This window comes from Rhinatrema bivittatum, chromosome 9, assembly GCF_901001135.1.
Source record: "Rhinatrema bivittatum chromosome 9, aRhiBiv1.1, whole genome shotgun sequence".
In the NCBI taxonomy this organism is placed as follows: domain Eukaryota; kingdom Metazoa; phylum Chordata; class Amphibia; order Gymnophiona; family Rhinatrematidae; genus Rhinatrema; species Rhinatrema bivittatum.
The window spans coordinates 53,887,210-53,914,671 of record NC_042623.1 but is presented as its reverse complement, the minus strand read 5'-3'; the positions used below and the strand labels follow the sequence as shown (position 1 = coordinate 53,914,671).

The window sequence follows — 27,462 nt, the reverse complement described above, 5'->3', positions numbered from 1 at the left end:
TAGCTGGTAGAATATCGGTGAGTTTGTTGATTGGGCATAGTTTGGTGAATTTGATGATTTTGTTGGTTTGGTTTGCTTCCGTGGGTGGGTGATTTAGTTGTAGGTTGGTGTGGATGAATTTATGGTCTGACCAGGGGATGGTGAAGGCTGATGGGGGTGGTCTATGTGACTGTTAATGAATATTAGGTCAAGGGTGTGTCTGGAGTTATGGGTGGGGGTGTTGATTATTTGTTTGAATCCAATGGCTGTCATAGTTTCTAGGAGGAGTTCACCGGTTGGTGGAAGTGGGGTTTTGTCCATGTGTAGGTTGAAATCCCCTAAAATGATCGCCAGTATGGCCATGTCAATGTTTGTGGCAATGGTTTCAATCAGGGCGGATATATTGTGTTGTAGTGTTCCGGTGGGGCATATAGGAGAATGATTTGTAGTGATTTTGATTTGAAAAGACTGATTTCTATGGGGGGTGGGTGGTTGATGGGGTGGGCTATGATGTTGAGTTTCTTTAGGGCCATGAGGAGTAAACTACCACCTTTCTTTTTTGGTCTTGATATGGAGTAAATGTTGTAGGTTGCTTTGGGTAGTTGATTGATGAGGGTGGTGTCTGTTTTTGAGCCATGACTCCATTATGCAGAGTATGTCAGGGTGCGCGTCAATAAGGAGGTCGTGTATTAGAGGTATTTTTTTGGTGATGGATTGTGCATTGAGTAGGAGCAGAGGTATTAGAGTGAGGGTTGTGATTAGCTTGTTTGGGTGCGTGGGGGTAGTGATGAGTTTTCGTGTTTTGGAGGTGCATGTTGCTATTGTGTTACTGGAGGCATTGTGTTGGTTTAGAGTTGGGGGTATGTGTTTTGGGTTTATGTTGGTGTGGGGAGAGGTATAGGATGGGGTAGGGAGGTCGTGTGGGTAGGATGTATGGTGAGGGGTGATATGTCAGGTAGGGGTAGGTAGCTTTCCAGCAGTCCTCTCATTCATCTGAGAACACACCCTGTCTTGCTAATTCAAGACAAAGGTACCCTGTTCCATCTAAGCTTTCAATCTCTCAACCAGATGGCTTGAATGTTGAATGCTCAATAATCATGGATCTCTTTCTACTTCTAGAGAAAAGGACATTCCACCAGGAAACCATCCACTATGAAAGCCTACAGCTATGGAAAAGATATTCCACCTAGTGTCAATAAAATGCCTTGGACCCATTCTCTTTGGAGCACAAATATTTGCTAAAATGCTTGCTCTTCCTTTCCAAATCAGGCCTCGCTTTGTCTTCAATAAGAGTTAATCTTAGCACCATAGCAGTTTACCATTTAACAGTTGACAATAAACCTATCTCAACTTGCCCACTTGTGTCTTGGCTTGATAATCTCTGGTACAATAACCCCCAATTCTATGAAACCTAAATGTTGTTCTTTTGCAACTGATAAAGCCGCCTTTTGAACCATTAGAATCAGCTTCTCTCAGATTCCTGATTTTGAAAGTGGTTTTTCTTGTAGCAGTAATATCCACCAGGAGAGTTGCCAGACTCCAAGTACTCATTCACTATCCGCCATACATGCACTTCTTCCACAACAGATTAGTGCTTCACATTCACCCACAGTTTCTTCCAAAAGTCATCTCAGCTTTTCATATCAGACAATCCATTGTCATACCTATCTTCTTTCCAGGCTACATACTCATGAAGGGGAGAAAGCCCTTCATAATTTAGATTGCAAAAGAGCCTTAGCTTATTACAAGAAAAGAACTCTACTGCATCACCAAGCTTCACAACTGTTCATTTCCTATGATCCTAATAGACTTGGCAACCTTGTCACCAATCGTACTTTGTCTAACTGGAGAGCAGATTGCATTCAGCATTACTATGAAGTTGCAGGCTTGCAAATCACAGACTCTGTAAAAGCTCATCAAGTTAAAACTATGGCATCTTCCATTGCTCACCTCAGAGAAGTGCCTCTTGAAGACATCTGCAGAGCTGCAGTATGGTCATCATTTCATCCCATTACTGTCTAAACAATATCTCGAAGACTGACAAATTTGGATAAGCAGTTTTGCATAACTTGTTCTCGCAGTAATTTATTCTCCATGGTGGAGTCCAAGTTGCTTACACAGTAACACTCTGTTTCAACCCTCTGCTTGGAACTCCTCACTTGTCATAGCTAATTCAGCCTGCTTATCGATGGTAAAAAGCAAGTATGCTTACTATAGATGATGGTTTCCATAGATAGGATGAATTAGCCATGCGACATACCTGCCCACCTCCCGGAGAGATGACTGCCTAGCTAAGATTAACTCTGATGTCAATTGAAGAGACTCACAAGGCAACACCTACGCAGGAACTTTCACACATGCTCAGTAGTGCTCAGAGCTCTACTAGGTAGGAGAGACTAGTCTGTTTAGTGCTGCCAGATGATATCACCCATATGTCATGGCTGATTCATCCTGCTATCTACAGGAAACACCATTTATGGGAAGCAAACTTGCTTTACTAGATTTGTGGTGGGTGAATCTGGGAAATTTGCTTCCTGTAGTATTGGTAGTAAGCAAGCAGTTCATTTGGGTGGGAGGGAGAAGGGGGATTGTCTCCATGGAAAATTGTAGTAATCTCTCAAAATATACCTAAAATCAAATTATTCAAGTTTTGTCATAAAATAATAGAGACCCATTACAAAGTCTCAGGGCTGGCTGGTATGTCCCGCACACGAGAATTAATTATACACCAGAAAAAATGAAATCATCTTACAAAATCCATCTGTTATCACTATGTAAATTCTGTGTGGGAGACATGTCGAGGTCCAGAGACTTTGAATTGGGTCCCAGGATATTTTACACTGATTATCTCTATCAACAATAACATTTTCCAACATTTGATATCTATGGCTTGATTTTCTGACTCAGGGTGTCTCTATTTTTTCATTCTCTGGTCTTGTCTATGTTCTTTTATTATTGTTGGGCTTTTTTTTTTATTGAGGGGGGGGGGTTTGCCTTTTCTCTCTCTCTCTCTCTCTCTCTGATCTCCTTTTTTCTTTTCTGTTTCAATTCTCTCTCTCTCTCCTATCTCTTTCCTTCAGAATGGATATTTTAATTCTCTCTTCTTCTCTTCCTTGTCTCCTCTTCATGTATGCTCTTCTTTCCCCATTCCTCCTCCTCCTTTCTTTCCTCTTCTTTCTTCTCTCCTCCATGCCAAGCCAGAGTTCTATATCTTCTTCCCCCTTCTAATCTTGATATTATTTCTTTTCCCCTTTCCCCCATTATGGGTCTTTTTCCCCCTCCCTTCATTCAATAACGAGTTCTCATACCTCTCCCTTCCTCAGTCCATAGTCTTCTCTCTCCCTTTCTTTCCCATGTTCTCTCCCTCAGTCTCTAGTCCTTTGTATCATCTCCTCCTTGAACCCCCTTCGTTCCTCCGTCCCTTATCCTCTCTCTCATTCTGTCCCCATCCTAGTTTTGGCCTTCCCTCCCCTGACCCCCAGAAAGCTCTCCTTAAATCCCCTCACTCTTGGAAAGCTCTTATCCCATTCCCTGTAAAGCTGTCTTCAACAAATGGATATCGGGTACAATGTAGCCACCACCACCCACCAGTCCTCTCTGCCCTGTTGACACCTCTTCACCCCCTATTTCCAGAGTCCTTCTTCTCGCTCCTTTACCCTGACCCTCACCCCATCCCATGATTTCTCTGCATCCCTCCTTTCCCAGTTCTCACTTTTTGACCTATGATTTTCTGTATCTTTTTCCTTGCATTCCTCCCCCATTTCAGATCCTCTCTCCTGACTCCAATTCCTCTCTCTTGCTCTGTCCCCCAACCCAAATTCTGTTTTCCTTCTTCCTGAGCCCCAGAAAGCTTTCTCTCACATTCTGCACCCGTGAAAAGCTCTCACCCTATACCCTCTTCTTACCCCATCCAAATACTCTTTGGTTTTCCTCCTCCCCCCCCCCCCCTCCAATCCAGAATCTCTCACCATGTTTTCTTCCCTCTCCCAAAGATCTCACCATGATCCTTCTTCCTCCCCTGCCCCCAAAACTCTCCCCCTGTTCCCTAATCCTCTTTCCCCTAAAGCTGTTACCTTGTTCTCTCTCCTCCCCCAATAAAAGCTTTCATTGTGTTCTACTTTCCCAAAACAACTCTCTGTTCCCTTCTCTTTTCCACCCAAAGCTCTCATTGTGCTTTCTACTCTTCCAGTCCTTTCTGACCTCCTCCTCCCATCCCTTATGCAGCAGACCTACTCTGCCAATCCTCTTCACCAGCTGGCAGGAGAGCAGCACATAATACAGTGTCTGCTTCCTTCTTGTGCAAGGCCAGTCTTGCTTTTGGAACCTCACGGATCATACTGCAAGATTGACCTCATTCCTTATAGAAAACAGATGCTGTATTAAATGTTTTTCCTGCTAGGAAGGGGCTTTGGGGGGAGTGCAACAGCAGGACCACTAGGAAAAGGAAGCATAGTGAGAGCTGTGGGTTGCATGGCCCAGACGTTTGGTGACAGCAGGCCACAGAATCTAGGAGAAGCAGCATCAGGCAGGGTGGGAGGGGGAGGAAGGAGCTGCAGTGGATTATGGGGGAGATCAAGCATGGCAGTAATGGTGTTCAGCTGCATGGGAAAAAGGAGCTCAGCAGGGGTGGCGTAATGAACTAGGCTGAACTTCTCAGACTCAGCACTGTGATGCCGCACCTGGAGTACCTGCCATATGCAAATGCACAGTTTGTGTAATGAGTGCTACTGGCCCTGTAGGTAATTGCACAAAAAAAGGCACAGCATTTATTTTACACTTATGAAACAGCATGCGTTTCATGTAAATCATAAATTTGCCATAAACCCAAACTTTGCACAGAAATATGCACACAATAAAAGGTATGCAAGGAATGCTGTGGGATCTTTGCTAAGCTCTTAACTTTGTCCTTTGATGTGTTACAATAGAGTATCATAACGTGCCCAGAGTATTACTATTTACACCAAATATGTACCTCATATTTTACAGATTGAGTCTTAGCAACTGAGTGAAAAATGACAAATTAAAACATGCTGTTTTCCAACTTAAAGCAACACTATTGTATGTCTCTTCTGGCTTTCTTAAAAATCTTTACAGTAGCAGTTTAACATTATCCTACCTGAAGCTTATATTGCGGTATCCTTGCACAGATTATATAAAACAAAATAGGGAAACTGACTAATCTTGGCAGGTCATACTAGTCACTAATCCCTTATGGAACGTGTGCTTCATGAGTAGATTAATAATTACCGTAGGTCCAATAGCATATTAGGGCTAATAATGATTTTAAAGTAAAAAACGGATTCTGTGCCAGTCTGAAAGGAAATCGTGCAAGAATCTGTCTGTGGCTACATGCTCTCAATTGATTTAGTTCGTCATGAGTGTAGGAAACTTCTTGAATCTACCAGGAAAAATTATTTCAGTACTAGATTAGCTAAATCATTAAACTGCCCTTATGAGCTTTTTGCAACAATTGACAAATTAATTAATGGATCTGTGATGTCTAATTCCCTGTTTTTAGTCCGTAACATTTTGCAGATTATAGTGCGAAGAAAATTTCTTTAGTTATCAGTAAGTTATCCAGGGATGTAAGTACTGACAATCCTATTTTGAGCCGTAGTGTAGGACACATTGACTTGAATATATTCCCAGATTCCATTCTTATCAGTTGGGATAATTTTCAACATGTTGGGATGGGGAGGTTGAGTCTCTTTTTATGTCAGCTAAAAAATTAATTTTGCCTACTAGACCCCTGTCCATTTTCATTTATATATCTTTATTAAGATGAATTTTTAAACACTAAGAGTAAATTGATTAATTTGTCCTTGTATGAGGGTAGGGTCCCTATTAAATTAAAGCAAGCCATAGTATGATCCATAGGGGAAGTATATCTGTGGATTCCTTCGCCATTTACTGTCCATTCTCTAACCTCACTCTGGAGAAGCCTCTAGAAAAGATTTTTTACTCTCAATTGCGTACCTTTCTATAGGAAAATAATATTCTACATTCCCGTCAACATGGTTTCAGACGAAACCATAGCACAGAAACCCTCCTTATCTCAATCACAATCTGGTTCTTCAAGAGCTGGTTGTTGGTAGATCAGTTATTGCCATATTTCTAGATGTCATCTTAGCGTATGATATGATCAGTCATCTGTGTTTGATAGATTGGTTAAGAAGATTGGGTATTGGCGGGGTAGTCCTTCAATGGTTTGTCATATCTTGAGAGGAGACACCAACAAGTTAATTTTAATGATAAACATTCTGAATGGTTTCCCATACAGCTTGGGGTTCCTCAGGGATCTGTATTTTTAATTTCACTCTTCAATATGGGGTCGATTTTAAGACCTGCGTGCACGCGTCCATTTATTTATTTATTTAAAATGTTTTCTATACCGTCGTTAAGATAGGTACCGTCACAACGGTTTACAATAAGGCACATAAATTAATGTTACTAAATATATCAAATTATATCCATTAAACAGGTGCCATAAAGGTTCGGTAACATAGTTTTATAATAATTATAATTTGGTAAATGTGATAAATCATGTCCAAATCTATCTGTATCCATTTTGAATACAAGCATAATTGACTCTTGTCCTTTAGTGGTGAGAGAAAAAATAAAAATAAAAACACACATATCGATTAAGGAGGTATGTGTGGGTGTTCTAGTGTCCGCTCCCTGTACTTTCCTGGATTCTATTCTCCATTCTCTTTGTGATAAGCCTGTTTAAAGAGCCATGTTTTTAGACTTTTTCTAAAGGTTTTGATGTCTCTTTGTAATCTGATTTCTAAAGGCATGGTGTTCCAAAGTATGGGTCCTGCTAAGGATAGCGCCCTTTCTTTCACTTGGGTTAGTCTTGCTGTTTTGACTGAAGGGATTGTTAGGAGTGCTTTGTTGGCTGATCTCAGGTTTCTGTGAGGGACGTATACACAAAGGGCTGTGTTCAGCCATTCTGATTTTTCGTTATGTATTAACTTATGTATGGTGCATAGTGTTTAGTACTGTATTCTTTGTTCAATTGGTAACCAGTGTAATTCAGCTAGGGTTTCGGTGATGTGGTCTCTCTTACTTTTACCAGTCAGAATTCTTGCAGCAGTGTTTTGTAGTATTTGAAATGGTCTTAGTGTGGTGTATGGTAAACCCAGAGTAGGGCATTACAGTAGTCGGTGCTTGCAAAAATTAAAGCTTGTTACACTGATCGAAAGTTGTTAGTTGTTAGTAGTGGTTTTAGTCTTCTTAGAATCATAGGTTTGGCGTATCCTTCCTTTACTTTTAAAGATATATGTTGTATCATGCTTAGTTCCGTGTCAATTATTACTCAGAGGTTCCGTACTTTCTCTGCAGTTCCCAGCACATGGACATGCCGATTTTATAGCGTGTGCCGGCACACGCATGTTATAAAATACAATGGCCACACGCACATGTACACTGGATTTTAAAATTTGCACACACATGTGCGGGCAGCCTGCAACTTGCCACGCTGGGGGGGGGGGATTTTATTACCTACCCAGTTCCCTAGCTCTACCCTTCCTCCCTTTTCTCTCTCCTCCTTGACCTCTAACCTAACCCTACCTAGCCCCTAATTTTGTATTTTTTTTTTTAATACTTACTGCTCCTCCGGAGCAGAAGTATCTTCCACGCGCCAGCCGGTACAACATATGGCGTAGTGAACCTCAGGCAGAATAAACTCAGAGTAAAGGACACTTTCCTCTTTGTGGTTACTGATGCAAATATTTTCAGAAATATTCAACAGGATGGGGTCCCAGAATGGTCTGACTTCTTTTACGGGTCCGTAGATAAAGAGATTGCTAGCCACAGAATACATGAATTGTAACCAGGGCCGGTGCAAGAGTATTTGGTTCCTAAGCGAACCTTCGGTCATTCTCCCCCTCTGCCAACTTAACTATTTGCAGCAGCTCCAAGACAGTGCTCCCTCTTATTGATACAGTAGCTACAGCACAGCACCCCCTTTTTTGTTTGTATTGGCTCTGGCATAGAATCCCTCTGGGCTTCTTGCTAGGTGGATTTTGCCACCCCCAAAATTTTGGTGCTCTAGGCAACCACCTAGTTTGCTTAATAGAAGCACTGGCCCTGGTTGTAACAGGTCTCAATTTTTGTGTAGCACATTGGAAATATGGTCCAAAAGATTTAGGAGTAATCTCCTCATGCAGAACTATACTAGCTTCAGTTCCCTTCCTTGTACTCAGCAAACAGTTTACATGCAGTTTCCTTCTGCAGAGCTATTATCTTCTGCTTTAATGTGTGCTAGCCTCTTCTTATCACATTGCACCCAGTGTTGCTAATTTGGCTGCAAACTACACCATTCCTTTAGTTTGCTGAAAGTAAACCCATGGTACTCATATTGAGTGTAGGAGTTCAAAGAGATCCTTCAGTGATGGAGATTCCAAATGTTTTCAGTATCAATCTCCCAGGAGTATCAGTTTGCCCAGTGTTCCCATGCTCCATGTTGGCTGCTTGCTCTAGCATGCTCCTCTATTTTCACAGCTCCTCTTCTAGATCACACACTCCAGATCCTACCCTCAAGATCTCTAAAAGAAGTTTACCAGTAGATAAATCAATGGGGCATATCACTTTACCCCAACTTCAGTTTAACCAAGGGTTACAAACTGAAAGAGAAAAAGTCACTTTTGTTCACCCTCTCTGGTTGATGGTTGCAACTGGGGGATTGTCTGCTATTTGATCTTCCAGCAATTTAGCTTTCTAATTTATAAAGCAACCATGTTCTTTTCAATGCACGTGTAAGGGCACAGAGGTAAGTGTAAGGTACAGAGAAGGGCGACCAAAATGATAAAGGGGATGGAAGGATTAGAAGAAAAGAAAATGCCATACTGGGTCAGACCAAGGGTCCATCAAGCCCAGCATCCTGTTTCCAACAGGGGCCAATCCAGGCCATAAGAACCTGGCAAGTACCCAAAAACTAAGTCTATTCCATGTAACCATTGCTAATGGCAGTGGCTATTCTCTAAGTGAACTTAATAGCAGGTAATGGACTTCTCTTCCAAGAACTTATCCAATCCTTTTTTAAACACAGCTATACTAACTGCACGAACCACATTCTCTGGCAACAAATTCCAGAGTTTAATTGTGCGTTGAGTAAAAAAGAACTTTCTCCGATTAGTTTTAAATGTGCCCCATGCTAACTTCATGGAGTGTCCCCTAGTCTTTCTACTATCCGAAAGAGTAAATAACCGATTCACATCTACCCGTTCTAGACCTCTCATGATTTTAAACACCTCTATCATATCCCCCCTCAGTCGTCTCTTCTCCAAGCTGAAAAGTCCTAACCTCTTTAGTCTTTCCTCATAGGGGAGTTGTTCCATTCCCCTTATCATTTTGGTAGCCCTTCTCTGTACCTTCTCCATCGCAATTATATCTTTTTTGAGATGCGGCGACCAGAATTGTACACAGTATTCAAGGTGCGGTCTCACCATGGAGCGATACAGAGGCATTATGACATTTTCCGTTTTATTCATCATTCCTTTTCTAATAATTCCCAACATTCTGTTTGCTTTTTTGACTGCCGCAGCACACTGAACCGACGATTTCAATGTGTTATCCACTATGACACCTAGATCTCTTTCTTGGGTTGTAGCACCTAATATGGAACCCAACATCGTGTAATTATAGCATGGGTTATTTTTCCCTATATGCATCACCTTGCACTTATCCACATTAAATTTCATCTGCCATTTGGATGCCCAATTTTCCAGTCTCACAAGGTCTTCCTGCAATTTATCACAATCTGCTTGTGATTTAACTACTCTGAACAATTTTGTGTCATCTGCAAATTTGATTATCTCACTCGTCGTATTTCTTTCCAGATCATTTATAAATATATTGAACAGTAAGGGTCCCAATACAGATCCCTGAGGCACTCCACTGTCCACTCCCTTCCACTGAGAAAATTGCCCATTTAATCCTACTCTCTGTTTCCTGTCTTTTAGCCAGTTTGCAATCCACGAAAGGACATCGCCACCTATCCCATGACTTTTTACTTTTCCTAGAAGCCTCTCATGAGGAAGTTTGTCAAACGCCTTCTGAAAATCCAAGTATACTATATCTACTGGTTCACCTTTATCCACATGTTTATTAACTCCTTCAAAAAGTGAAGCAGATTTGTGAGGCAAGACTTGCCCTGGGTAAAGCCATGCTGACTTTGTTCCATTAAACCATGTCTTTCTATATGTTCTGTGATTTTGATGTTTAGAACACTTTCCACTATTTTTCCTGGCACTGAAGTCAGGCTAACCGGTCTGTAGTTTCCCGGATCGCCCCTGGAGCCCTTTTTAAATATTGGGGTTACATTTGCTATCCTCCAGTCTTCAGGTACAATGGATGATTTTAATGATAAGTTACAAATTTTTACTAATAGGTCTGAAATTTCATTTTTTAGTTCCTTCAGAACTCTGGGGTGTATACCATCCGGTCCAGGTGATTTACTACTCTTCAGTTTGTCAATCAGGCCTACCACATCTTCTAGGTTCACCGTGATTTGATTCAGTCCATCTGAATCATTACCCATGAAAACCTTCTCCATTACGGGTACCTCCCCAACATCCTCTTCAGTAAACACCGAAGCAAAGAAATCATTTAATCTTTCCGCGATGGCCTTATCTTCTCTAAGTGCCCCTTTAACCCCTCGATCATCTAACGGTCCAACTGACTCCCTCACAGGCTTTCTGCTTCGGATTCCTCTATGAGGAAATGCTAAAGAGATTTGGATTCTTCAGCCTGGAGAAGAGACAGTTGAGGGGAGAAATGACAGAGGTCTATAAAATAATGAGTGGAGTGGAATGAGTAAACATTAAACAGTTGTTTGTTCTTTCAGAATGTAAAAAACTAGGGGAGACATAATGAAGTCACTAGGTGATACATTTAAAACTAATAAGATAGAATATTTTTTTACTCAACACATAATTAAGATCTGGAATTTGTTTCCAGAGGATGTTGTGAACGCCATTGTTATAGCTGCTTTTAAAAAGGGTTTAGACAAGTTATGGAGGAAAAGTCCATAAACCATTATTAAGGTAGAGTTGCAGAAATTCACTGCTTCTCCTTGGTACTTGTGACCTGTGTATTGGCCACTGTTGGAAACAGGATACTGGGCTTGATAGACCTTTGGTCTGGCCCAGTATGGCAAGTCTTATGTTCTTATATTTTCACAGTGACCTTTTGTGACTTTTTTCAAGAGGTGTTTTATACTAACTAATCTAATTAACATACAAAGTGACTTTCAGATACTAACCCACAGGAAAGGAGAAGGATACCTTGAGCTAAAATTCAAAAGATGGTCTAGAATTTCAAAATATTTTATTATCTGATGACATGGAGAGGAGTTTTGAATAGTTCCAGGAAGAGGTTACTTTATCAACACTATCAAGAGGAAGAGAGAGGCGTCCAGGGGATATTCTCAGAGACATTGGCATTCACGTACCAGAGATTGTCCCATTGAACAAGGGAAACCCCTAGAACCACTTACTAAAAGTATTGCTATACCTTATTTTAAGGGAAATGCCTCTGCCGTACCTTAATGTAACTCACCGTGAGCTACCAGTGAAAAAGGATTCATTTCCCATATTGATTCACCTTCCTGCATTATTCTGACAAGAATTTCAGTAAATTTATTTTTGGAGTGTGATTATTTATGACCAGTGAGAAAGTTCTAGCATAAGGGTTCTGAAGAGTCACTCCCCCCCTCCCCCCCCCCCCCCCCCCCCCCCCGTTCGGAACAAACCCATTGAGCCGCACATGGTTGCATGAGGTCTGAGGAGCTCGTAGTAAGACCCTTTCCATGGCTTACACCTATATTTTATTTTAACAATTTTTTCTATACATTCTAAAAATATATTTCAAAATGTTATTTGGTTACCAGAAACATTTCTGAGGACACAGCAAGCATGTATTTGATTACTGACATTGTTGCATTGAATAATGTTGAATTTTGTCATATATATATATCAGTTGATCAAAATATTGCAGGCCAAGTAAAAGAGTGTACCTCCTGTAGCAACTCCTGTAGCAAGTGACCTCTTCTGCTTCTGTCAGAATCCTCTTTCTAGGGCTTTGTATATATTACTACATTCCAGACAGGAGGAATATGTTTGTTAGGTTTTTGTTTTGGTTTTTTTACAATAGTTATTCATCTTTTTAAATATGGAGAGTAGCCCTTTAAACTAAAGATGTTTTTCCAAAACAAAAAAACATATAGATTTACCTGCCTAAGGGGGGTCATTTTCAATAGCTTTCGCACACGAAAATGGACTTTTCATGTGTGATAGGGTGATCGGGGTAGAGTCTGCCCCGGAAGAGGTGGAGTCGGGGCAGCACCGGGGCCGACGCTGCGGAGACATCGCTGGCGGCGAAAGGTAAGGATCCTTATCGCCGCCAGTTTCACGCCAAATAACTACACCTTTTATTGTGTAGTTATTCGTTGTGAAAGCCGGCAGCCAGCGCACCGCAGTGGTGTGATGGCTGCCGGTTTTCGCAGGCCCGCCCCCCCCCCCCCCCCCCCCCCCCCGGTACCGTGCGATTCACTATTCTCTGCGAGAATACTGAATCCAGACCTAAGTTATTAACTAGATGTGGTTCCTTGAACATGTTATGAGCTAACTGCTTGAGGGAAGGTAGACGTCTTTCCCCAAACACATACCCAAGATCTTTCTCCTTATCCTGCGGTCTTATTTCTTTAGCTGCCTGGAAGCTTTATCTTCAAGGATGCTCTGGCCTTCTGGGAAACCTCTTGCTAGACTTTCCTTTCCAGCCTCACTCAGATGGGAGGCTTGCCTTGTGAGAGATCTTCTCTCTCCTACATGGGACCCTTTCATCGCGCTCTGTTCATATAAGCTCCCTTTTCCAGACTTCTGTGCTCCACCTCCTATAAGAATTCTGTATCTTGCCTCTCTTTCTCTCGGTTTTACCAGAGAAAGGGTGGTGGAAGCATGGAACAGCCTCCCAGTGGAAGGGATGGAGAAAAGGATTCACTGTGAAGGAGAAGAAGAGATGAAGCTGAGCAGGCAGCATAGATGGGCAGACTGAACGAGATGTATGGTCTTCAGCCGCCATCATGCTCTCTTTTCTTTCTTGGGTTTCCTCCTTGGCCTCCTCCCCCTTTCTGTGCTTCTCAAGTAGAGTTTTACACAGACAGCTGCACCTGCTGGAGACCAGAGACTCCAACGTTTTTGGATGACTTTATCACACTCCCATTTCTAGTTATCAAATTATAATTTTGCCCGTTATGTGCAGCTTATGTTTAAGCCATGCTCAATGCACTAAACCAGATATCCCCCAATCTGGTCTTCAAGGGCCACAAGCCTGGTTAAGAGGATTTTCACAATTAATATTTGAGATAACTCTGTATGCATTGGATGCAGTACATGCAAATACATCTCATGCATGCCATATTCATTGTGGAAATCCTCAAAAACATAATTTGGGGACCCCCTGTCTCTAGACTATGAAGAATGGTGGAACCAGAATGTATTCCCTACTTACTTGTTACTGTTGCTTTTTTAAATGTTTCTATTTTAAAATCTAAAAAATGATGCCAAAATTATGAAAAAAACCTAAGAAAATAATACAAATGTTTTGACTGTTGCGATGTAAATAAATACTGTCATCATCTCCATGTTTTTATGGTCTAGGTATTACAGAATTACCTGAGGCATGAGGAAGCAGCATGTTGCCAGAGGCACACACAAAGTCATTGTATGAGCCTGTACTGGATTCCACAATTCATTGGCTCCTAATCCCATGCACTACGTACATAATATTTTTCTTTTGCATCACAGAGAAAGTAATGGGGAAAACAAGAACATCTTAAAATTGTTTCTGTGACAAAAGCAGAAGGTTAAAAGCAAAACTGTCTGTAGTCTGAGGTTTGTGTGTCCCTTACATTGGTAAAGCATCCGCTTACTGGGCAAAAAAAATAGCATTTGATAGAGAAGCACATGGTGACGTTCTAGTGTTGTTGTGGAAAGCTGATGGAAAATTTATTTGAATCAGATGCAGTTTATTACTCATCTGTCTGCTGCTTCTAGTATTCTTGTATCACAAAATATCAATCTGCCTATGACTAGATTTCAAAACAAACATTGCTTTATTTCTTATTGAAACATGCTGTTCAGCTTCTTGCAGTTATTGTGTGTGAATCCTTTTCAGCAGTAAAAAGTGAGAAACTACCAAGATTGCAAATGTGTAACTTAAAAAAATAATGTAAAAAGACTGAGTAAAGCTGACAGTCTGGAGAAGATATGTACAGTATTTAGCATTTCTACAGATAAGTGTCTGGTTCCATAACAGTGTTTCTAGTCTATATTTTATGTGGAAAAGGAAAAATGTTTAAAAAAGTAAAATAAAATAAAAAAAACAGACTTGTTTAAAGATGGGCTATGATTATAAGAAGGTGGCAAAAGTGTTATAAGAGTATTTTTCAAGTCACTTTAGCATATGAGCTGTTCCTACTAGTGCCCATGTTTACATATTTTTTCATATTATGATCCTAATAAATATAATTTAGCCATAATTCATGGTGGTATTACTACTGTAAAATATGTAACAACATCTTACAGATAAAATAATCTTTGTTCCTTTCCCACTTTTTGGTCCAGCAGTTTCCTTCTCCTTTTCTTCAAGCTCACTGTTCCATCGGAATTAGCCTCTACTAGGCCCACAGTGTTGTGAGTCTTTGTGTGCTGTTTCCTAGGCCCTTTTTGTAAATACTCTTTTCTCTCCCCCACCCCACCCCCACAAGCTAGCTTAAACATTGCCCTAAAACATATTGGCCACAGAATGTGACTTTTTACAGAAACTGGCATGTGTACAATTTGAGTCTTACCAATAGGTGTCAGTGTAGAGTAATGACTGGGATTCCCTCTGTCCCCCAACAGTGAATGCTCAGTATTCACGGCCTGACTAGCGTGAGAAGCAGAATCTGAACTTAGGAATCTAACCCAGTTCTGAGAGTTAAGATGTCTATATTGTGTTAGTGTGTGTGATCTAGGAGTTGAAGAGAGCTCTGTTGTCTCCTATTCTTAAAGCAATTGATGATGTACGCTTGCAGGTTTACATTGCCTACCCATTCAATAGTGAATGACATATAAAGTTGGCATGACTTTCTTCAAGCTGATAAATTCTAGAACATGTCTACAGGCCAATGCACGTCTTAAAATCTATCAACTGTCCCATCAATTAAGATTGTCTCAGCAGGGTATGCTTGATGTGCCATTTCTTAACTCAACCTGGGGTAGGTACTGCTATGGTTTAGCAAGTGAGTCCTCTCCCACATGATTTTGTAAATGCTCTTTAATGAGGCTGTTTAAGTGCTCCATCAGTTTCGCTGCCTGGAGTTGATACAGTTTGATACTCCCAAAGTACATCATGCTCTTCCGCCCACTGTTTAAGCCAAGACCCAGTAAACTGTGTTCCATTATCTGTTTGCATCTCTTTGGGAACCCCATGAAAGCAAACAACCTGCATGAGGGCCTGTAGGGTGGCATCCTGGTTTGCAGCAGTCTCCTTGGGCACCCTGATCTCACTCCTGCAAAGAGGAGATTGGCTTTGCTCCCTCAATTTGAAAGATGTCTACACCCACATTGAGATCTTCCCTGGTCACCAGAAGTATCTTTGATTTACTGTGGGTGAGGGTCACTTCCAATACAGGGTGTTACTGTTCAGCCTTGTGTGAGCCCCACAGGATCTTCACCAAGTGTCTAGCAGTAGTGGGAGCATAACTCTGCCGTCAGGGAGTCCACGTGTTCCCCTACTTAGAGATTGGCTGGTCAAGAGTATCACCCAGGAGGGGGTGCTTCACTCTCTGAAGTTGACCATTCAGGTACTACAGTCTGTCAGGTTTATTATCAATAACCTGAAGTCCCACCTCACCCGTCACCACAGCAGGCCTTCATCGGGGCCTCTCTAGACACGACTTAGGACAAGGTGTTCCTACCCCGCGATTGGGTGCTTGCCCTGTCGTTGCTTGCAAGTTTGATCCGCCAAAGCCTGGAGGTTTCTGCCTGCCTTTTGCTTTGTCTTCTCGGTCACATGGCTACATCAGTCCATGTTACCCCCGGCACGCCTGTGCATGCACAGGGCACAACAGTGGCTGTAGGCCTCAGTGCACGCATCTGCATTACACAGCCTCTTCAGATCTCCCTGTCTTGGTGGGAAGATCTTTCCAATCTGGAGCAAGGGTGTTCCTTTCCAGGCTTCCCCATCTCAGGTTGTACTTACCACAGATGCATCGACTCTGGGTTGGGGTGCACATGTGAACAAACCTCTGTACACAAGGTTGGTGGACGGCTCAAGACTCTTGGTTCCAGATCAACTTCCTAGAGTTGCAAGCGATCCGCTACACTCTTTGGGCATTCCGGGATCGCTTGGCCAAACATCCGGTCCTCATCCAAATGGACAATCAGCTGGCAATGTGGTACATCAACAAACAATGAGGGCACAGGATCGTATCTCCTCTGTCAAGAGGCGGTGCAGATCTGATCGTGGGCTCTGTCGCAGGGCATGTCTCTGCGAACGATGTACTTGGCTGGAACGCTGAATATGCTGGCGGATCACCTGAACGTTCTTTTCAGCCGCACAAATGGTTATTGAACCCGGCAGTGGCAGTCAGATTTTCCGTTTATGGGGAATTCCGGATGTGGATCTCTTTGCTTCCCCATGCAACCATAAAGTGAGCAATTTTTGTTCCCTTTTCAGGACAGACTGATACCCAACCTCCGACGCCTTTGCCCTTCATTGGGGCACAGGCCTCCTATATGCGTACCCTCCTATTCCACTGCTCATGAGAACTCTTCTGAAGCTCCAGCAGAACCAGGAGACCATGATCTTGGTGGTACCCCACTGGCCCAGACAAGTCTGGTTCCCTCTCATTCGGGACCTGTCGATCAGTGATCCCATCAGTCTAGGGACTGCACACGATCTGATAATGCGCCATCCGAACCTCCAGGCGCTGACTGTGACAGCCTGGTTGTTGAGTGCTTAGTCCTCCAATCCCTGGATTTGTCTGACATGTCTCAAGTGCTGATAGCTTCCAGGAAACCTTCCACCAGGAAGTCTTATGGTTTGAAGTGGAAGTGGTTCTCCATCTGGTGTGAGGGGAATGGCTTGGAACCATTCACTTGCCCCGTTCCAAGGTTTCTGGACTACTTGTAGCACCTCTCCGAGGCTGGGCTCAAAACCACCTCAGCCAGGGTTCATTTGCGTGCAGTCAGTGCTTACCATCGCGATGGCGCTGGCATGCCTATCTTGGTTCAGTCTATAGTAGGTCGCTTTATGCGGGGTCTGCTTCGGCTAAAGCCCCCTCTGTTGTCCCCTGTTGTGTCCTGGGATCTCAACATTGAGTTGGTGCGGCTCGTGCATCCTCCTTTTGAGCCTATGTCTCCTGTGAGCTGAAATTCCTCATTTGGAAAGTTCTTTTCCTGGTGGTGGTTACTTCACCTCATATGGTAAGTGAACTTCAGGCCTTGGTTACATACCCATGCTACACGAAGTTCTTTCAGGATCATGTGGTCCTGCATATGCATCCCAAGTTCCTGCTTAAGGTAGTGACTGATTTTCACATCAATCAGTCCATTGTGTTGCCCACCTTTTTTCCAAGGCCACATTCCCACCAGGGAGAATGAGCTCTACATACATTGGATTGCAAAAGAGCTCTTGCCTTCTATTTAGAACACACAACAGGCTACAGACAGCCCACCCAACTATTCATATCTTTCAATAAGAATAGAATGGGGATTGCGATGGGTAAACAGACCTTATCCAATTGGCTAGCAGAATCTGTCTCATTCTGCTATGTGCAATCGGGCTGTCAGCTGGGAGGCCGAGTTATAGCTCACTCTGTGAGGGCTCTGGCGGCATCGGTGGCCCACTTACAGATGATTCCCATCGCCAAAATATGCAGGGCTGCAACGTGGAGCTCCCTGCACACGTTCGCCGCCCATTATTGCTTGGACAGTGGTCGACAAGATAGCTTCGGCCAACCTCTTTCCAGGGTTAAACCCAACTCTTCCTACCTAAGGCCCCTTGATTGGGACCAGGCTATCCCCCTATTTGACCAACAGTATCACAGTTTTTGTTGTGCCCATTGGCAACTCGTTCAGTGCCTGTTGGTCTTGGTTGTTGCTGGGAGGAGCCTGGAGCTTGGTATTCACCCATCTGTGAGGACTACCATCCTACTTGTCCTAGGAGAAAGCGCAGTTACTTATCTGTACAGGTGTTCTCCTAGCACAGCAGGATATTAGTCCTTAGGAATCCCGCCACCCACCCTGCGGAGTTGGGTTCTCCTCCGTTTTCTTGTTTTATTTTTTTTTCGTTATTGATTTTTTTCTATATTACGAGACTGAAGGGGGACCTTGCATGGACGTGCAATTGTGGTATGCTGGGTATGCTCAGTATGCCAGTCAAAGTTCTAGAAACTTTGACAAAAATTTTCCATGCTGGCTTCATCTGATGATGTCACCCAAATGTAAGGACTAACATCCTGACCTAGGAGAACACCTGTTACACATAAGCAACTGCGCTTTCTGGTCAAAAGTTCCACCTCTTGTTTTTCTGTTGAAACATTCATATCAGTGTCCCTTATATGAAGTCAGCATCCCTCTTTCAGAGTCAAAATTCATATTTGGTTGCATACAGTAGTGAAATGTCTGGAACCTCCTACAATTCTGTGGCCACTGTATATGCTATTTCTTCTGGTGGTTGCTACATTGGACTCAGCTAAGTATGTCAGTTAGCCGCACAGCAAAATTCTAAGAGATGGGGGAATTCTGCACCAAGTTTAAATTGTTCTTTAGCATAGAATTTCTTAATACTATGAGTTGTATCCTTTCCATTTTCCCTAATGGTTCTTTTTAAAAGTTCAGTCTGTGTTGTAACCACATTTTTTAATGACTCTGTAGTATTACATTGCATAAAATTCATCTTTGAAAAAAATATTTTAGTTGAAGAATGTTACATGCATTTACAGCCCCTTTATGCATGCTGGACAATTTGATGGATCCTCAGTTTTAGGTTGGTCAGTCTGTAAAATTGTATCCCTATTTTGTTTGCTTGCTTTACTAGTGTGCAATTTTGTGATGGTGGTTGAGGGAAAAGATTACTATGCGCCAGCCCCTGAGATGTGATGGCATAAATGACCATGTACTCGTCATTCACTGACCAATTTGTTCTCCGCTAAGTACAGGATCCTTGTACTTCTGTGAAATCATTAAAGGTTATGTATACGAACACATGTTCAGTAGGCAACAAATCAGAGATTGTTTTCTCTAATTTTAGAAAAAAAATATGGATATATTTTTTATTACTAAGTCGTGGCAGTTAGATGCTTATGCTGTTTTCTTAAATCAATTGTGTCCCCCTGGATACTCTTACTTTCATTATGCCAGGAAAGCATGTAAGTTAGGACAGGTAGTGTTTATTTTTCATTCAACTTTAATTATTAAGGTCATCCTTCATAAACTAAGCATAGGAGATGAGAGTCTAGTGGTACGTTATGGAATATGAGCTATTTCTGTGTTATATCACCTGCCCGTTAAAAAAAAAAGGCCTCTTTAGTTGCTTTGCTAGACTTTTGTTTGGCTTTATTGCTACGTTTTCATTATCTTTTATTAGTTGGATATTTTAATATCCCTGTAGACATTGCTTAGTTCACATTTTTTAGCAATATTATCTGCTATTGGTTTAACCCAGTGGTAAAACAAGCCACTCACAGAGCGGGCCATATTCTTTACCTAATATTGTTCAACATTAAAGGATAAGAATGTTGTCTCTGATTTAACTATACAAGAAGTCAGTTGATCTAATCATTCTTTACTGATTTTTTTATTTTAATCCTCAGGAAGCTCCTTCTAATTTATGCAATTCCAAATTGATCAAGCAATGGAGGAGAGATTGATCAAGGGAGGTTTGGTTCAGAGTGGGAGCTAGTACAAAGCCAAGTGGTTGATACATCCATATCTGAAATAGCACACTCTGTCTCTGGGCTCCCGAACACTGTAATTAATAAAGTTGCCCCATTGAAGATAGTTAAGAAACATACTTTTCACCCCCGGGTTCCATCTGTTTTGATGAAGCACAAAATGAGGTGGGTGGAAAGGGCTTGGAGGAAGTACTTCCCCCGCCCCCCGACCCCACCACCCTTTAGCTAAAGATACTTTTGATTAATCTAGAACTAATTATAGATGAGTGTTCGATCTCATAGGGCGTATTTCACTGCACAATTTAAAGGGTCTTTAAATTGCCCTAGAAAAGTGTTTGAATTACTCATTCAGTTGACCTTGTTCCTATCAGAACAGTATCATGAAATGGTTGATTGTGATGTTTTTGCCTGATATTGTAAAGACAAAATTGAGAAAATTGTTTACTGCTTCAGATTTGTATATTCAATCAGTTCCAGATTTTGAAAATATTGTTGACACAAAATGGTGATCATTTGACTTTGTAATTGCAATAGAGGTTAAAGTGACAATTGCAAAACTGAAAGCTTCACGTAGTCCATTAAATGCTTGTCTATTGTGGCTTTTGTATAGCCTGATCAACAAGTTTTTAGACCCTCTGACTAAACTGGTTAATTTTTCTATATCTGAAGGTAATTTTCCTGGTTTGTTTAAAAAAAGTTACAGTCTGCCCAATTTGGAAGTCGCTCTCGAAACCATGCTTAGATCCAAAAATAATCATCCTGAGTCAATCCTTCCATTGATTGGTAAAGTCATTGAAAAAATAGTTCTAGGACAACTAACATTGTTCTTAGATGAAAATAAAATTAGTGATTTTCCAAAGCGGCTTTCGCATCGGGCATTGTACTGAGCTGTTATTATTGTCGGTGTCAGATCTGATCCTATGTGAACTAGATCAGAAACATTTGGAGGTGGTGATCTTTTGGATGTCTCTGCCATATTTGATTCCTTATGTCATACTATTTTGCTTCAACGACTTTGAGATATTGGAAGTGATGGTGTAGTGAGGTGATGGTTTTTGTCATTTCTAACTAAGCATGTACTACAAGTGAAAGATTTTCGAATTTGGGCACTCTGAAGTTCCCCAGAATTCTTGTGCTCTTTAATATATATTTGTGTCTCCTTTCAACGTTGTTAGTTAAAGAAGGGTTTGAGTTTAGAATGTATACAGATGATTTACAGTTGTTATTTCCGGCTGTAAATTCATTGGAAGCAACACCTCAATCCATTGAAAAGGTGAGGATATGGAATGAGACAGAATGGTTTATTACTTAATGTAGCTAAAACTGAATTTCTATCAATTGCTTGAACAGAAAATCTTAAGCTCCCTTTCTGCAGTTTGATAATACTAATATTGCATCAGTGGAAGCTGCTCGAGATTTGGGAGTGTTTTTTGATACCACTTTTAATTTGCAATGTCATTTACGTGGAATAGTAGAAAGCGTTTTTTTAAAACTTAGAATATTACAGCAATTAAAATATTCCCTCTTCAAAGGTGATTTTAAAACAATTACACATGCATTCATCTTATCTAGTCTGGACTACTGCAATGCACTTTATCAGGCCGATGCAATATCGGGTGCTAAGGTCAGTGCGCCACTGAATGCATGTTGGTCATGCATTTTGGACGCGCTAAATGTACGCCTGATGCAATTCCAGAATTAGCGCATCCAAACCAGGGTATAGTTAATAGCACTCATTACATGTAAATGCATGTTGATGAGGCTATTAGCTAATATGCCCGATGGAAAAAGTTACTAGGCACTCGATGTGCACGTTTTTACGCTCAAACATTAACACCAACCCTGGAACCGACGTTAAGTTGTGAGGCACCCCACGCACAGAAAAGCAGGGAAAAAAAAGTCTTTAAAGTGGTCCGGTTAGGAAAAGGGACACTCAATTTATGAGAGTTCATTTTTCCTAACCTGTACACAGCCGTGTCTCCTGGGTGCCTGATGCCATAGACGCGCTAGGGACGCACAATTTATCCCTAGCGTGTACTTTTTAATGCGGTGGCTCATTTGCCTATTTCTTTGAGTGCTCAGGAGAGGTGATTGTGTGTGCACTAAAAAAAAAAAAGTGCATCCAGTTTGGACATATGTTTTTACCGCATCAGTATTGCATCGGCCTGTAAATTGGCTTACCGAAATCCCATCTGAAAGCTTTACAGCTATTATTGAATGCAGTAGCTAGAGTATTGGCGGGTTACCCCTTGTTTGCTCATATTACTCCTATTCTAAAGGGGCTATATTGGTTGTCTGTGGAGTCGTGATTTAGGTTTAAAATCCTTACTGTAACCTATTGCACTTTGCAAGGAGAACACTTATTGTATATTAGAAATTTATTAAAAACCATATTGTCCGACACAAGCATTGCGTTCAGAGAACCAGCTATTGGTGATCCCTTCAGCCAAAGCAACTCATTTGCAAGAGACCAGACATTGTGCGTTTACTTTTGCTCCTCCTTCACTCTGGAATGCTCTTCCATTGGAGTTGCGTGAAATCACAAATTACACTGGTAAACAAATTTCTGGGAACATTTTGTTTCCTCCACAACCTTCGGTGAAACAAGTAGACTTTAACAAATTGAACACAAATATGCATTTATTATGTCTGTATCACGTACCATTTGCCAGAAAAGTGCGATATACATTAAGCATTGTTATGTGTCTGTAGTGGCATAAGTTATAATGGCAATGTTGGCAACAGAAAACAAAACTAAAAATGTTTTGCCACAGATTTTCGTTTGTAATCACTGTCTGACGCTTTGCGGATGAGAGTCCAACAATAGTCATCTAACATGGAGGGATTCCACTTGCCTTGATACCATTCCTCCGTTTTGACAATGTCTTGATGAAGCCTTTCACCGTGTTCGTCACTCACAGCGCCAAGGTTGTCTGGGAAGAAGTCCAAGTCAGGAATGAAGAAAATGTATCTTCAATGATATGTTGCACTTCATTAATTTGTATTCCTGAAGCAGATTTTCAACCTGTTCGACATAGTCTGCTGCCTTATAGTTGCCTAGAAAGTTACAAACGGCATTCTTGAAGGCTGTCCATGGAACAAGTTCTTACCTTGCAGAAGACCATCAAAGTGGTTGTCCATCACAGCTCGGATTTCTGGGCCAATGAAAACACCTTCTTTTATCCTGACGACACTTATGCGTGGAAACATTTGCCGCAAATAATAAATAGCTTTACTTGTTCATTGCCTTAACAAAGTTTTTCATCAGCTCAAATTTGATGTGCAAAGGTGGAAGAAATATCTTACTCAGATCCACCAATGGGTCATGTGCAACATTCTTCTGCCCTGGAACTAACTTCTTGCAGAGAGCCCAGACTCTTCTGATGTAATGCAAATCTCTTGCTCGACTGTCCCACTCACAAAGGAAGCAAAAATACTTAGTGTAGCCAAGTTGCAGACCCAGTAGAATTGCAACTACCTTGAGATCACCACACAAATTCCAGTTGTACCTCGAGTACTCAATGTGGTTCAGCAATAGCTTCATGTTCTCATACATTTCTTTCATATGAACGGCATGTCCGACAGGTATTGATGGGTAAATATTGCCATTGTGCAGCAAAACAGCCTTCAAACTTAAGATTGATGAATCAATAAACAATTGCCATTCTGTTGGGTCGTGGTCACATCCAAGAGTACAAAACAATCTATTGATGTCACAGTAAAAAGTCAGGCTGTCTACTTGGTTTAAATATTTTGTCAAATCTTCATGACTGCGAAATACTGACATTTTCGTATCAGATGATAAAATATTCCATCCTTGTAGCCTTGACCCAAGCAGCTCCACCTGAATCTTTGATAAAGCCAAATCTCTGACCAGATCATTCAGCTCTGACTGAGATGTTAAATGAGGATCACTGGATGTTGATGGCACAAAGTCAGGATCAGCCGCAGCTTCCATCTGCGACGGTTCGCCATCATTGCCTACCTCCTCATCCTCGTCCTCAAGTGTCCACACCTCTGGCGGTTTTGGAACAGGAAGACTGTCATGTGGTCTCATTGCCGATGCAAAGTTAGGATACTCAATAAACTTCCTGTTCTCTGATCAGTATCCTGATAATTCATCATGCAGAAGTAACAGTCAGTTATTTGATCTTTCTGTTCCCTCCATATCATTGGGATGACAAACGGCATGGATGGTCGCACACCTTTCAGCCAAGCTCGCAGGCTACTGGCGCAAGATGTGCAACATATATGAGGAGCCCATGCTCTGTTCTGGTCACCAATTTTGCACCCGAAGTATAACTCGCATGCCTTCTTAATGAGTACAGTCATACTCCTTTTCTGTGCTTTCAGAGTAAATTCACCACAGATGTAACAAAACATGTCACGGCTATTACAACATTGATGTGACATTTCATGAAGTATATGAAATTAAATCCACAAGCTTTAAACTCAACTGTTTTAGCAATATGATTCGCTCATTCACACAGACGTTGCATAGGAGACTACTCATTGCTTCTGCTTAAATAAGGCTGCGTCGTCATGGAAATAAGTTGGAATCTTGCAACCGAGCTGGGGCTTGCCCGAGCAAGTTCTGGCATGATCAGGCAGAGATTCTTGGTGTATTTTTTTAAAAAGTTAGTCTCTGTTATATGTTACGTTGCTTATGATCATCAAAAACACGCCATGAATTTTAAAAATCATAAACTACTGTTCAGCAAGAAAATATATGTATGCGAGATTATGGTTTAAAATTTCACAATTATTGTAACATAAAATTGGCCATTTCTCAAAAACCTTCATGATGTACAAATTTTGAAGTAATATCTGTGATCAGCATCAAAAAATCTATTTGGAACACCAAAAAGTCTGAAGGAAACAAAAACTTTTTTTACCAGTGTTACAGATGTTTTAGGAAAGCATTGAAGGCATATTTGTTTAGGATTGCTTTTAATTAAATGTCCTATTTTATTTACTTTTTATTGTTTAATTGCTTTGTATTTTCTGGGGGGTTTTCACTTAATATTAATCATTTATACATAATGCATATAATTGTTACTTTGTAAGCACAATTATGATAGCTAAGATCAAAAAAGGAAACAATGTGTTCATGAAAATTTAAATAGTAACATCACTTTGATACAAAACCATTCTAATGAAGAAACGAAATGCGGGGTGAAGCAAAAAATAAAAATAAAAATAGAGGAGTATTAAAGGGCCATAGCATGAATACACTCCCAAATATTAACAAATCAAGACTATTGGTCTATATTGGTATTTGGAGAGGAAATTAAATTCTTCCTAGCGTCGATAAATAATCTGAGCTGCTCAGGGTATTTTCTGTATTTGATATAGTTGTAATACACTTCAAACAAAAAAATTTTGGTAATGATGCGGAATATAAATTATTGTAAATGAATCAAAATGTAATGCACTATATTTAAAATGAATTCTATTTGAAATATATTTCCAATATATTACCTTCCCCTGTGCTTTTTACCCAGGAAGGCCATTCAGATATTCTTTATACTTTTTGGAGTGAAGTTACTCAGATCATTTCTTCTGAATTTCAGAAAGCCACAGACTGTAAGTACTTTAATATGTTATAGCATCTGTGTCAACTAAATTCTTTAAAATATCAATGTATATCTTTCTTGGATCTATTGTCACCTATTTTGGACCTATTCCTTTCTTTCTTTTTTTATCTTAAAATATTTTATTTTTTGTGTGCTTTAATTTTTTGGAATAAAAAAAATATTATGGGCTGTGAGAACAGAGTAGAGGATAGAGTCAGAGGGAGGATGTGACCTGTGACAAGCTAAGAAGCTGGCATAGGTGTGAGTATGTGATGTGCCACCCAGGATTTGCTTCAATTGATTGGGGAATTGTGGGGTACCATTCCCCCTTGTGCTGGAGTGGAGGAGTAGCCTAGTGCACTGGGATATAAACCAGGAGACCAGGGTTCGAGTCCCACTGTCGCTTCTTGTGACCTTGGGCAAGTCACTTTACCCTCCATTGCCTCAGGTAGAAACTTAGGGCTGGATTTTCTAATACCGCCGGGCTTTTTAAATCCCGCGGTAATGGGGGGCGGTCCTGCGATAGCCGTCAGCGATCGCACCTCCACGGTGCGATCGCTGCCGGCGTCGCACCAAATAACTACACCATAAAAGGTGTAGTTATTCGGCGCGAAACTGGCAGCGAAAAAGACGCGTACCTTTCGCTGTCGGTGAAGTCTTCGCGGCGTCAGGCCCGGTGCCGAAGGGGGGGGGGCGGTCCTGCGATAGCCAGCAGCGATCGCACCTCTGTGGTGTGATCGCTGCCGGCGTTGCACCAAATAACTACACCATAAAAGGTATAGTTATTCAGCGCAAAACTGGCAGCTAAAAAGATGCGTACCTTTCGCTGTTGGTGAAGTCTTTGCGGCATCATGCCCGGTGCCGCCCCGACGCCGCCCCAACTCCGCCCCAATCTTGGTATCGCACGCGAAAAGTCCCTTATCATGTGCGATCCGCTTGGAAAATGACCCCCTTAGATTGTAAGCCCTCTGGGGATAGGGAAATATCTACAGCAGTGGTCCCCAACCCTGTCCTGGGGGCCCACCAGCCAGTCGGATTTTCAGGACATCCACAATGAATATGCATGCACTGCCTCCATAACATGCAAATTTTCTCTCATGCATATTCATTGCGGATGTCCTGAAAACCCGACTGGCTGGTGGGCCCCCAGGACAGGTTTGGGGACCACTGATCTACAGTACCTGAATGTAATCCTCTTTGAAACGCTGAAAAAAGTGTGAAAAGTGGAATTTAAATCTAAATAAAAATAAATTAACGTTTTATTATGATCATAATAAATATTCACTTAGTGCACCTTTCATTTGTACATGCTTCTGTATATTTATGGTTTGCTTATGTCATTGTGATGTCTGCACAGGGTTCTGATGTGTACTGCCAATCTTAATCTACTTTGGTTCATAAAAAGGGGAGAGACTGAATGGCAGTAGCTTTCAAATCCTTTAACACGTTATATGTCCTTAGGAATTAAAATAAATATACAAATAACAACAAAAAAAAAGGATTCTGAATAATTTATTGCAGAAAAAGTGTTGTAGGCAATTACATGGAGCAGCCTAGTGGGCTGAGAACCAGGGACGTCTGGGTCCAAACCTGATTCTCCCACTGGTGCATCTTATAACTTTGGGCAAGTCAGTTCATCCTCCATTATATCAGGGAGTAACCTAGGGCTAGTTTTAACATATTGCTATGTGTCTTCACAGGAGATATCCCACTGTTGTGGGGGAGTATTGCCGCAATAATGCCCCACAAAACAAATCACGGCTCCATGGTGGGTTCTTTTGTGTCAAGGCCAAACACCATGACACAAAAGAAGGAGGCAAGCAGCCTTTTAATGCGATGGCGGCCCAAATCTCATGAGATCACCATCGTCTTATAGGGCCGCTGGCTGCCCAAAAATTACCTGCAGCCAAACAGGTAGGATGAACGGGAGTCATTGGTGACCCCCATTTCAGCCCGAAGCCA

At 41.5% G+C, this 27,462-nt stretch overlaps 1 protein-coding gene across 1 annotated transcript in view; it reads left to right on the top strand.

Annotated features, from left to right (window-relative positions):
• Nucleotides 1–27,462, top strand: part of COG5 (component of oligomeric golgi complex 5) — a 585,636-nt gene that overhangs the window by 389,687 nt on the left and 168,487 nt on the right. Inside the window, 1 exon segment of the mRNA XM_029617284.1 lies at nucleotides 25,429–25,510. Coding sequence (XP_029473144.1) covers nucleotides 25,429–25,510 — 82 coding nt within the window.